At 33.5% G+C, this 13,528-nt stretch overlaps 1 protein-coding gene across 1 annotated transcript in view; it reads left to right on the top strand.

Annotated features, from left to right (window-relative positions):
• Positions 1 to 13,528, top strand: part of LOC143084330 (uncharacterized) — a 167,661-nt gene that overhangs the window by 115,687 nt on the left and 38,446 nt on the right. Inside the window, exons 10-11 of the mRNA XM_076260741.1 lie at positions 2,971 to 3,108; positions 4,008 to 4,148. Of these exons, the coding sequence (XP_076116856.1) occupies positions 2,971 to 3,108; positions 4,008 to 4,148 (279 nt within the window). The remainder of the gene's footprint in view (positions 1 to 2,970; positions 3,109 to 4,007; positions 4,149 to 13,528) is intronic.

Raw genomic sequence — 13,528 nt, 5'->3', positions numbered from 1 at the left:
ACGTTTCGTCCCCGAAGGTATCACCAGCCCATGCAAGTAGTCAGCACTTCGGTGTTGACATGAATATCAATTATGTGGTCATTTTTATAAATTTCCTGTTTACAAAACTTTAAATTTATCGAAAAACTAAGGATTTTCTTATCCCAGGAATAGATTACCTTAGCCGTATTTGGCACAACTTTTTGGACTTTTGGATCCTCAATGCTCTTCAACTTCGTACTTGTTTGGCTTGATAAATATTTTGATATGAGCGTCACTGGTGAGTCTTATGTAGACGAAACGCGCGTCTGGCGTACTCAATTATAATCCTGGTACCTTTGATAACTATTTACACCACTGGGTCGATGCCACTGCTGGTGGACGTTTCGTCCCCGAGGGTATCACCAGCCCAGTCGTCAGCACTTCGGTGTTGACATGAATATCAATTATGTGGTCATTTTTATAAATTTCCTGTTTACAAAACTTTAAATTTATCGAAAAACTAAGGATTTTCTTATCCCAGGAATAGATTACCTTAGCCGTATTTGGCAAAACTTTTTGGACTTTTGGATCCTCAATGCTGTTCAACTTCGTACTTGTTTGGCTTGATAAATATTTTGATATGAGCGTCACTGATGAGTCTTATGTAGACGAAACGCGCGTCTGGCGTACTCAATTATAATCCTGGTACCTTTGATAACTATTTACACCACTGGGTCGATGCCACTGCTGGTGGACGTTTCGTCCCCGAGAGTATCACCAGCCCAGTAGTCAGCACTTCGGTGTTGACATGAATATCAATTATGTGGTCATTTTTATAAATTTCCTGTTTACCAAACTTTGAATTTATCGAAAAACTAAGGATTTTCTTATCCCAGGAATAGATTACCTTAGCCGTATTTGGCACAACTTTTTGGAATTTTGGATCCTCAATGCTTTTCAACTTCGTACTTGTTTGGCTTGATAAATATTTTGATATGAGCGTCACTGATGAGTCTTATGTTCTAGAGGTGGCGTGAATCAGATGTGGATACTTAAAAATTCCAAAGATCTTTTAGAGTGCATACAATCTAACTCTCTTTCATCTTGTAACAGTATTAAAACATTTGACTTTTCTACTCTTTACACAAGTATTCCACATTCCAAACTAAAAGACAAATTAAAAGAGTTGGTATTACTTTGCTTCATAAAAAAGAATGGCCAACGTAGATACAAGTATCTTGTCTTAGGGAGGGATAAATCCTACTTTGTAAAGAATCACTCTGATTCAAACAAAAAATTCTCTGAAACCGATATTATCAAGATGCTTGATTTCTTGATTGACAACATATTTGTTACGTTCGGAGGACGTGTTTTTCAACAGACTGTCGGCATCCAAATGGGAACAAACTGTGCCCCTCTACTTGCTGACTTGTTTCTTTATTATCATGAGGCTGACTTCATGCAGGAACTTCTTAGGAAGAAAGATAAGAAGTTAGCAATATCCTTTAACTCTACTTTCCGCTATATACATGATATAGATGACGTTCTTTCACTAAACAATTTAAAATTTGGTGACTATGTGGAACGCATCTATCCCATCGAATTGGAGATAAGGGATACTACAGATACAGTTAAGTCGGCTTCATATCTTGACTTACATCTAGAAATTGACAATGAGGGTCGGTTGAAGACAAAACTTTACGACAAAAGAGATGATTTCAGCTTTCCAATTGTGAACTTTCCATTTCTTAGTAGCAACATTCCAGCAGCACCTGCATACGGGGTATATATCTCCCAACTGATACGATATTCCCGTGCTTGCATTTCCTATCATGATTTTCTTGATAGAGGGTTACTGCTCACAAGGAAGCTATTAAACCAAGAGTTCCAAATGGTGAAGTTAAAATCATCCCTTCGTAAATTTTACGGACGCCATCACCAGTTGGTTGACCGTTATGGAATAACCGTTTCACAAATGATATCGGATATGTTCCTTACGTCGTAACTACAATCCCCTTCCCTTTCATGAATTTGACCTACCGAATTAGACTATTTACCGGATTTGTAATCACATATGCAACACGACGGGTGCCGCATGTGGAGCAGGATCTGCTTACCCTTCCGGAGCACCTGAGATCACCCCTAGTTTTTGTTGGGGTTCGTGTTGTTTATTCTTTAGTTTTCTATGTTGTGTCATGTGTACTATTGTTTTTCTGGTTGTCTTTTTCATTTTTAGCCATGGCGTTGTCAGTTTGTTTTAGATTTATGAGTTTGACTGTCCCTTTGGTATCTTTCGTCCCTCTTTTATGTAGACGAAACGCGCTTCTGGTACCTTTGATAACTATTTACCCCTTTACAATCTTTTCGTGCATATTCCAAGACAGGAGTCGGTAATTAAGTGGTGGTTGTTGGTTGCTTTCTATCATTTTTGTTTTTCATTTATGGTTTTAAGCATACATCAGTCCGTTGTTTTTCTTCTTTGAACTCTTTGACATGTGTCCTCTCGTGCCATTTTATAACATACCATACGGTTTTGTTTTTTTTTAATTATTGCAAAAGGCCGTACAGTTATCTATAGTTGTTCACATCCTCGACCTTCTTTTGTGGCTAGTGGTCCGATACCACATATCATATTTTCAAATTAAAAGTGTAATACTGCATTCTTTACAGAACATAAATATTTCTATCATTTTTGTTTTTCATTTATGGTTTTAAGCATAAATCAGTCCGTTGTTTTTCTTCTTTGAACTCTTTGACATGTGTCCTCTCGTGCTATTTTATAACATACCATACGGTTTTGTTGTTGTTTTTTTTCTTATTGCTAAAGGCCGTACAGTTATCTATAGTTGTTCACATCCTCGACCTTCCTATCATTTAAAGTTTAATACTGCATTGTTTACAGAACATAAATATTTAAAAAAGAAGTCTCTAATATAAAACACCTTTTCAACGTAATTTCCTCATTATCATGATCTTTAAACTTTGTTGATGTTAAGCATTTGATTACAGCTGGAAGATACCTTGACCCTTGTTCGACAGCGGTTAGAAATACAAGTTGTTATCCTCCTTTGTTTTGTTCGTCCAGTGTATGCCATTGTGAACTACCAGCAATGTATTATGATGCTAATGATAATACCTGTAATGAAGGTACGTATTTAGTACTTACAATAACTTCTGTACATGTATAGACTCATACCCCGTTCACACTATGCAGTTAAATCCGGGTTCGACCGGAATTAGTTAAGTACTATTGTTTGTCTAATTACTATAAATGACAACAAATTAAAAGAATTATAAAAACATTTAAAATTGATTTATGAATATTGCAAACGTTTTTTAATGGTACATATATGGAAAGGGAAAAATAATTAAAAAGGGGGGACAAGTCTGGTGTAAAGGAGTACATGGTAAAATAAAACTTAATCTTAAACAAGACCCTAGAGTCAATGTTATAATATTTTTTAAGAATAAATGATAGTTGATATATAAAGGATAACGATGAGGAAACTTTTTAGAAGAAAAAAAATACAATACATGTATCAATAAAAAAAAGATAGTAAGCATCTGATGTTGGAAGGGTCGTAATTCAATGTTGATTGCATAAGTTTGATCATTATTCGATTTTTTGAAAAGGTGATTTATCATTGTGTTTTTTTCAAAGAAGGAATTTGAGATATACAAGTATTTAATTTTACCAGTGAGAGAATTGTCAGGATCTAAACTGTTCTGTAATGATGTAGTTCTCTAAGAGTTGTTCCAGATTTAAACGCATGTGGGGGGGGGGGGGGGGGGTGGAATGGGAGGTACTCAAAAGTATAAATTGTGGATAGTTGTATTATTTTTAGAATTTTGTAAGAGTCATTTTACAACTTACTCAGTTATTTTGGTCTCTGAAGACCTTTAATGATTGTCCATAACCAATATGAGTTACAGATAACAATGTTGCATGTATTCATTAATAGTTAGTTTGGTCTCTGAAGACATTAAATGATTGTCCATCATCAATATGGGTTACAGATAACAATGTTGCATATATTAATTATTAGGAATACCATACAGAAAGAAGTGCTCATCAATGTCTGGAGATTTGACATGTTTAAATAATATGGTTTGTGCTTCTGGTATTTGTGATTGCGAGATTCCTGCCATGCAGTATCACGATCCCTATAATAAAAGTTGTAAAGCAAGTACGTATTAATTGTATATAATTGTCATCTAAATAGAAAACTGAGGCAACGTTATATGATATATAGTTTAAGAAAAAAGAAAGAAAAACTCACTCAATAAACCAGGCTTATTGGTACGCCAGACGATTGACTCGTCGCTGGGGTTCGAATCAAATATCAAAGATTCATTAGACATTCAAATTTAAATGATTCATTGTAATTACTTATCCTTCGCAATTATGCACCACCGCAAAATAAAACATTAACATCTAACAGGATTTATCTCATGTGTTCGTAAAGGATCAGTAGTTTCAGTGTAAAATAGAGTCGAAGGAGGATACCAAAGAGACATTCAAACTCGAAAATATACTGACAACGCCATGGCTAAAAAAGAAAGAGACATACATCACACAAAACAACATAGAAAACCAAAGACTGAGCAACACGAACCCAGCGAAAAGCTCGGGGTGATCTCAGGTGCTCTAGAAGGGTAAGCATATCCTGCTCCACATGTGGCACCCGTCGTGTTGCTCATGCATGTACAAACCCGGTGCTATGTCTGATTCGGTAGTTCACATTCGGGGGAAGGGCACGACAATTGGAACATATCCGTCGTCGAAACAGATATTCAGTAACGGTTAACCAACTCGTGATGTCGTCCTTAATATTAACGAAGGGATTAATTTCAACTTCACCACTTGGTTTAATAGCTTCTTTGTGAATAGTAACCCTCTATCAAGTAAATCATGATTGGAAACACAAGCTTTGGAATATCGTATCAACTGGGAGATATATACTCTGTAAGCAGGCGCTGCTGGAATGTTGATACATAGAAATGGAAAGTTCACAATTGGGAAGCTGAAATCATCCCTTTTGTCGTAAAATTTTGTTTTCAACCGACTCTCATCGTCAATTTCTAGATGTAAGTCAAGATATGAGGCAGACTTTACTGTATCTTTTGTATCCTTTATCTCAAGTTCGATGTGAAAGATGCGTTTAACGTAGATCACCAAATTGTGAATAATTTGTGAGAGAACATCATCTATATAGCGGAATGTGAAATAAAAGGATACTGCAATTTTTTTTCTTTCTCCTACAAAGTTCTTGTGTGAATTCAGCCTCATATGAATAAAGGAACAAGTCGGCAAGAAGAAGGGCATAGTTGGTTCCCATGGGAATGACGATTGTTTGTTGAAAAACACGTCCTTTAAACGTGACAAATATTTTGTCAATCAAGAAATCAAGCATCTTGATACTGTCAGTTTCAGAAGATTTTTTGTAAGAATCAGATTGATTTTTACAAAGTAGGATTTATCCCTCCCTAAGACAAGATACTTGTATCTACGTTAGCCATTCTTTTTTATGAAACAAAGCAGGACCAACTCTTTCAATTTGTCTTTTAGTTTGGAATGGAGAATACTTGTGTAAAGTGTAGAAAAGTCAATCTTTTTTAATACTATTGCAAGATGAAAGAGTCTTAGATTGTATGTACTCTTAAAGATCTTTGGAATTTTTTAGTATTCACATCCGATTCACGCCACCTCTAGAATATGTAGTTTCACAAAACTTTGAAGCCCGACTTTGATTGCTGATAAACTTGATGTTAATAATTTAGAAAGAGGTTTCGTGGAGCACTTTGAAGACCCAGTAATATAACGTTGTTTGTAAGGACATTTATGTAGTTTAGGTATCAAATACTGTGGAGGAAGATCTAGTTCATCTCTAGTCGAAATTCCAAAGGAACATAGAACAGACCTATCATTATCCAGGATTTCCTCCTTTCCTCCTTGGTAATTTTCGTGGGGGTATATGTTGAGTTTCCAAGTGAATTGTTAATACCTAATTCATTTATCAAGCAGTTTATGTCATGTGATTTACGCACAAAACGATGTTGTTTTGGGCTTTATCTGCGGGGACAACAACATATTTGTCATGGACAGGTGTTTTGCAACATTTTGTTTCATGGGTCTTTAAAGATTGATGTAGCATTGGTGTAGCATTGGTGATGTAACAACGACCTCGCAGCCTTAACTCATTATTTGTCTTCTTTCTCGCGTTTAACCCATTGCCTGACATAATACTCGACTGAATCAATCAGTATTTTGAAGTTGTGTTTCCAATTGATGGATTTAGGCTCACGATATTTCGGGCCTTTGGATAATGCATTTCGAAGAGAAGTGTAATTGACAATGTTAAGGTCACCAGTAATAACGTGGCCAGCCGGATTATAACTGAATGGGGAACTATTACAGGTGCAATCAGCATGTTTAGACTTGAAGTCGTCAATATTGAGATCCTGCAACAAGTGTTTGTAATTGAAAATTTTATTTGCAATTGGTTTGGTATAGGTATAAGAAATGATAGGTACATACTGATCTTTAAAATAGGAAAGTATTTTGGATTGAACTGCTTTATGATGAAGGATATTGCCCAAGTTGATGGCATCACGACCTTTGTTGGCGAAAGAAAGTTTTAGAAAGCATATTTTCTCCTTTTTATTTTTTCCAATGCGAACTGGTTTAAAATTTCTTTGAATTGCAATATCCGAGATAATAGCTTTAAGTTTGAATGATACAAAGAATCTATAAGTTAAATAACTTTGTCAAATCTCATTTATGATGCAACATTTTAGGTGCACCAGAGTAAAAAATTTCTATTTTAGATACTTTTATATATATATATGAGATTTGACAAAGTTATTTAACTTATAGATTCTTTGTCACTTTGTATGCTGATCATATGGGGGAAAAAGAGTGATATTATACATTCTAACACAGCATCAATTGTGAAACAATAGTTCTCTCATCTAGACATTTTAGTTTTTAAGTGCGAGGCTTGCCGATCAGTATACATATTTAAGATTTCACCGTTAAGAGTGGAGAAATAACTTATTGACAGAGATTCTGTATGGGAATGTTTCTCTTGATATTTTTAAACGATACAATTATGTTACCAACTATCTTTGTTTTTTCTATTATGACCTGCAAAGAGATAGGTTCTTTCTGTGTGACATCAATGTTCATCAGGCATGATTATTAGTAGCCTTTTTTCCTGATGTAACAATGGCAAATTCTGAGAAAAGTAAGATCCTTTTAGCAGATCCAGATCGTTTATAAAGAGAAGGGAATTATTCCATATAACAGAAAAAATATATTTGATTTCATGCCAAAAAAATGTAAACTAGAGGGGTTCATCAGCAGAACTCGTGTTACAATAGAATTTAACTTTGCATTACATTAAAATACAATATGGCAAAAAAAAAATGTAGACAATTCTGCTTCAAAATTGTGAACATTGACATTGAATGAAAAAAAGATAATTTGCAGTGGACAGAACTGTCATTTTTTTTTATTATACTTGCTTTAAGATTAGAAACTATATAAGATGCACAAGTTCTGTTGGTGCTCTAAATCAAGAGAAAAATCTGAACATCCAAAAGGCCAGAAAGGGATTTAAAACATTATAATCAACACAAAGAAAACTGAACAAAAAGCTGTAATGCAATATGATATCATGCAGTTCACATTATTCCTATTATTACAAGTTTTTTTTTCTTAAATTTGAATTCAAAAGTCCAACAAATAACTGTTGAGTCTTTTAATTAAATTATTGATTGAATAATGAATGATTAGTTAAGCTGATCAGTAAATAGTGTCTGAAAATGATTTTTTTAAATAAAAGAGTGTTATTATGTTATAAAATATACTGAATCAACTTCAAATTTAATCCAAATTCATATTTAACTGCTCTACAATGCATAGGCAATTGAAATACAAAACAAAAACAAAGCTGTCACTTAAATACAGTATATTCAGAAAGTTTTTGAAGAATTGACAAAATTGAGATATTTATTATTCTGATTTCAGAAAAAATCTTCATAGTATCAAATCAGAATGCGAGTTCTTATTATTGCGATAATCAATTAAATCGTATTATTTACTTTAATAAAAACCTCATGATAATTTTTGAATTTCCAGTGACTTAGCTTGTCAACCTCCTAGTTTCCTCCAGTTTCCTAGGCCTAAATGTGGTTGAAATACTGACAATTTTGCAAACTTTTACCAAAAATCTCTTTTTTATGACATAACTGGATTATTACTTTTTCAGAAAAAGCTGCACACAGTTATATATTTATCACATATCAAAATGATAGTTTGTATTATTGCAATAAGTTAAATTATTGTTCAATTAATTAAAAAAAAAACATCAATTATTTTTGATAGCTTTAATTTTTAATCTGGAATCAGTACATACATTTGTTTTTTTAAACATCTATATACTATTCATTAGGGAACTTATTAAAATGAATTTTTTTGCAGAAGACAGTCATGGCATTTCACAATTACAGGGATCATTATAAATAAACTCATCACATTCAAATGATTTAATGTTTGATAGTCATTTACTTTAAATAATCAACCTGTACTAAAATAAAGAAATGTGGTATGATTGCCAATGAGATAACAGTCTGAAAACTATCCACCAGAGTCCAAATAATGTGTCTGTTAGCAGTTATAAGTCGCTTTACAGACATCAACAATGAGTAAAAACTTTCAATGTTTTTAAGGCAGCATAGGAAAAAAAAGAGTTGTAGCTTTTTGGCTTAATACAAGAAAATATAAGAAATATAATAATATAAATAAGAAAATAAGAGAGACAAAAAAGACAGGACTTAGCCACTGGACTATATATAAAGTGCTCCCTTACTAGTCCGTAGAGGAGCTGCTGTATACTTAGAAAAGAAAGATGTCGGGGACTTAGCCACAGCGAACAGCATCTTGAGACTTAGGAACAACAGAGTAGATGCGGGGACACTACATTTTGGCCAATCTGCCCTATTTGCTCCTACCTATTAAAATTAATGCCTAGGGTGGGAATTAAACCCATGTATGTACATGTACTCTTATTGTTCTCTATGTACATATATGAAAAATATCAAATGCAAAAAAAAAATGCTGTAATGTAAAAATGGTAATTTGCATCATTACAGCCTCAATCTTTTTTATAAGGAACTAGTATCTATAGGAAGTCCCTGGACCTAGCTAGACCTATTTCTTAGGCAAGGTGTATTATATAACTCTTGAAAGCATTAAAATGCAATTGTAAAATTAATTATATCTGCTGTTAAACAATAATAACACAATAGTGCTTACTTCTAAGTATTCAGTAACAACAACGTGCAATTTAAGTAAACAAACATCAATGAACGACCACGTGTTTGTCTGCTGTGCTTGAATTTAAAACGACCCATCAGCTTTATTTACACGAATTTTTGCTAAAGCAGACAAGACAGTTAAACATGTCTGTTTACATTATAAGTTTTATAAACTAGAGGCTCTAAAGAGCCTGTGTCGCTCACCTTGGTCTATGTGCATATTAAACAAAGGACACAAATGGATTCATGACAAAATTGTATTTTGGTGATGGTGATGTGTTTGAAGTTCTTACTTTACTGAATGTTCTTGCTTTTTACAATTATATCTATATTGAACTTTACCCATTAGTAACAGAGAAAAATATTTGGTAAAAATTTACATAAATTTACCAAATTAATGAAAATTGTTAAAAATTGACTATAAAGGGCAATAACTCCTTAAGGGGTCAATTGACCATTTAGGTCATGTTGACTTATTTGTAGATCTTGCTTTGCTGAACATTATTGCTGTTTACAGTTTATCTCTACCTATAATAGTATTCAAGATAATAACCAAAAACGGCAAAATTTCTTTAAAAATTACTAATTGGAGGGCAGCAACCCAACAACCGATTGTCCAATTCATCTGAAAATTTTAGGGCAGATAGATATTGACTTGATTAACATTTTAACTTCTTGTCGGATTTGCTGTAAATGCTTTGGTTTCAGAGTTATAACCCCTGTTCTAATTTTAGCCGTGGCGGCCATCTTGGTTGAATGACCAGGTCATCGGACACATTTTTTAAACTAGATACCCCAAAGATGATTGTGGCCAAGTTTGGATTAATTTGGCCCAGTAGTTTTAGAGGAGAAGATTTTTGTAAAAGATTACTTAGATTTATGAAAAATGGTTTAAAGTTGACTATAAAGGGCAATAACTCCTAAAGGGGTCAATTGACAATTTCGGTCATGTTGACTTATTTGTAAATCTAACTTTGCTGAATATTATTGCTGTTTACAGTTTATCTCTATCTATAATAATATTCAAGATAATAACCAAAAACAGCAAAATTTCCTTACAATTACCAATTCAGGGGCAGCAACCAAAAACAGCTTCTCCAATTCTTCTGAAAATTTCAGCGCAGATAGATCTTGACCTGATAAACATTTTTATCCCTTGTTAGATTTCCTCAAAATGCTTTGGTTTTTGAGTTATAAGCCAAACACTGCATTTTACCCCTATGTTCTATTTTTAGCAGTGGCGACCATCTTGGTTGGTTGACCGGGTCATGCCACACATTTTTTAAACTAGTTACCCCAAAGATGATTGTGGCCAAGTTTGGATTAATTTGGCCCAGTAGTTTCAGAGGAGAAGATTTTTGTAAAAGATTCCTTAGATTTATGAAAAATGGTTAAAAATTGACTATAAAGGACAATAACTCCTAAAGGGGTCAACTGATCATTTCGGTCTGGTTGACTTATTTGTAAATCTAACTTTGCTGAACATTATTGCTGTTTACAGTTTATCTCTATCTATAATATTATTCAAGATAATAACCAAAAACAGCAAAATTTCCTCAAAATTACCAATTCAGGGGCAGCAACCCAACAACAGGTTGACCGATTCATCTGAAAATTTCAGAGCATTCTCTTTTCTTGACCTGATAAACATTTTTACCCCTGTCAGATTTCCTCTAAATGCTTTGGTTTTTGAGTTATAAGCCCAAAACTGCATTTTACCCCTATGTTCTATTTTTAGCCGTGGCGGCCATCTTGGTTGGTTGACCGGGTCACGCGACACATTTTTTAAACTAGATACCCCAATGATGATTGTGGCCAAGTTTGGTTTGATTTGGCCCAGTAGTTTCAGAGGAGAAGATTTTTGTAAAAGCTAACGCCGGACGACGACGGACGCCGGACGCCAAGTGATGAGAAAAGCTCACTTGGCCCTGTGGGCCAGGTGAGCTAAAAATGTATTTGTTGTTATGACGTGTGTATGCATGGAAATATAATGAAGATAACATTGATTTTTACCGTAAAAATTGAATACACAACATTCCAGAGGTATACACACAAAACACATCCTACTTTTGTAACAATGGATGGTAACGTATAGCCACTTATATAACAGTAAATGCCATTAGATAAGCTACCCTACACAATAAATAATTTGCATATTCATGAGACATGATTGTGTCAGCTTTTGTTTTGATGGAAAAATGTAAACATTGGAATCCGCAATTTTGACGTAGGAAACAAACTAGTTTTCAATCTTGGAATAAAGGACATTGCGCACATTGCCAGCGTATCATGCATAACCAGTCATGTGAAAATATATCTTTTAATTTGTTTCCTACACTAACTATTCTATGTTTTAGTTAATTTAAGGTTTTAATTTCCTACAGAACGGAACATGGTTCTCAAAGACGACGTAGAAAAAATTATAGGTAACGCTGTTTGTGGGCGTAAACATTTTACATACGGGTACTTTTTATGTCGACAGATTGACCTTTATCTGTCAGATTCAGGCGTTTGCCGTTCAACTGTTCATTTTATATTGTGGAATATTCAATGATTTGATGGCAGTTTACTAAATTTAATAATATTCATTTTATTTTACATATTCTGTTATCAACAGGCAGATGTTCAATGCACAATATATGAACCAGCTTGAAGGCAGTCAATATATACATAGGCATAATTAAAGTTGAAAATGTAATATGTTGATTTATTTTGAAGTTGTATTTAAGTGTGACAAACGACATCATAGTTTTATTGGAAATATCTTAAAAGTTCACAAAAAAGATCGATTTCTGCATTTACTATCATAAATACTCCTCTATTGCTTAATCTCGGGCCATATCGGTTCTAAAAAAAGCAATAACTTTGTTTACCAAACGTACAATGATCTATGATTGTCAAAATTAAATTGAATTGTGAATTGTTTTTTTAGCTCACCGTTCCGAAGGAACTGTGAGCTTTTGCCATCACTTGGCGTCCGTCGTCGTCCGTCCGGTATAAACTATTTCAAAACAACTTCTCCTCTGAAACTACTGAACTAATTCCAATTAAACTGAAGCTGAATGATCCTTTGGGTATCTTGAATAAAGTTGTGTTTTATTTTCTGTTTAGTCAAAAAACATCGCCGCCATGGCTAAAAATAGAACATAGGGGTAAATTGCAGTTTTTTGTTTATATCTCAAAAACAAAAGCATTTAGAGCAGATCTGATACAGCGTTAATATGTTCATTAGGTCAAGTTCTATCAGCCCTGAAATTTTCAGATGAATCTAACAACCCATTGTTGGGTTGCTGCCACTAAATTGGTAATTTTAAGGAAATTTTGCAGTTTTTGGTGATTATCTTGAATATTATTATAGATAAAGATAAACTGTAAACAGAAAAAATGTTCAACAAAGTAAGATCTAAATAAGTTTGATATGACCAAAAGTGTCAACTGACCTCTTAAGGAGTTATTGCCCTTTAAGGACAATTTTACACAATTTGTTTATCATGTTTTCTAACTTTAAAAAATCTTCTCCTCTGAAACTACTGAACCAAATTAAACCAAACTTAAGCTGAATGATTCTAAGGTTATCTAGAATAAATTTTGTGTTTTATTTTATGTTTCCTCAGAAAACATGGCCATCAAGGCTTAAAATAGAACATAGGGTAAAATGCAGTTTTTGACTTTTATCTCAAAAACTAAAGCCTTTAGAGCAAATCAGACATGTAGTTAAAGTATTTATTAGGTCAAGGTCTACCTGCCCTGAAATTATCAGCCAAATTGGATATCTGAATTTTAGGCTATTGCCCCTGAATTGATGATTTTAAGGAAATTTTGCAGTTTTCGATTACATGTATTGTCTGAATATTATTATAGATAAAGATAAACTGTAAACAGCAAAAATGTTTAGCAAAGTAAGATCTACAAATATGTTTTTATATGACCAAAATTGTCTAATGACCCCTTCAGGCGTTATTGTCCTTTAAAGACAATTTTTCACAATTTGTTCATCTAATCTAGTTTGCTTACTTTAAAAAATCTTCTCCTTTGAAACCGCTGAATAAATTTTAGCCAAACTTAAGCTGAATGAGTTTCAGAGTATCTTGTATAAATTTTATTTTTTATTTTCTTGTACGTCAAGAAACATAGTCACTATGGCTAAAATGGAACATAGGGGTAAAATGCATTTTTTTGCTTTTGAAAAAATTATGACAGATACAAAGAACATTTGAATGGCATTTTTAAGCCACTTATCAATATA

This window comes from Mytilus galloprovincialis, chromosome 7 (genome assembly GCF_965363235.1).
Source record: "Mytilus galloprovincialis chromosome 7, xbMytGall1.hap1.1, whole genome shotgun sequence".
In the NCBI taxonomy this organism is placed as follows: Eukaryota; Metazoa; Mollusca; class Bivalvia; order Mytilida; family Mytilidae; genus Mytilus; species Mytilus galloprovincialis.
The sequence above is the reverse complement of the archived record's forward strand: the minus strand, read 5'-3'. Positions and strand labels throughout refer to the sequence as shown.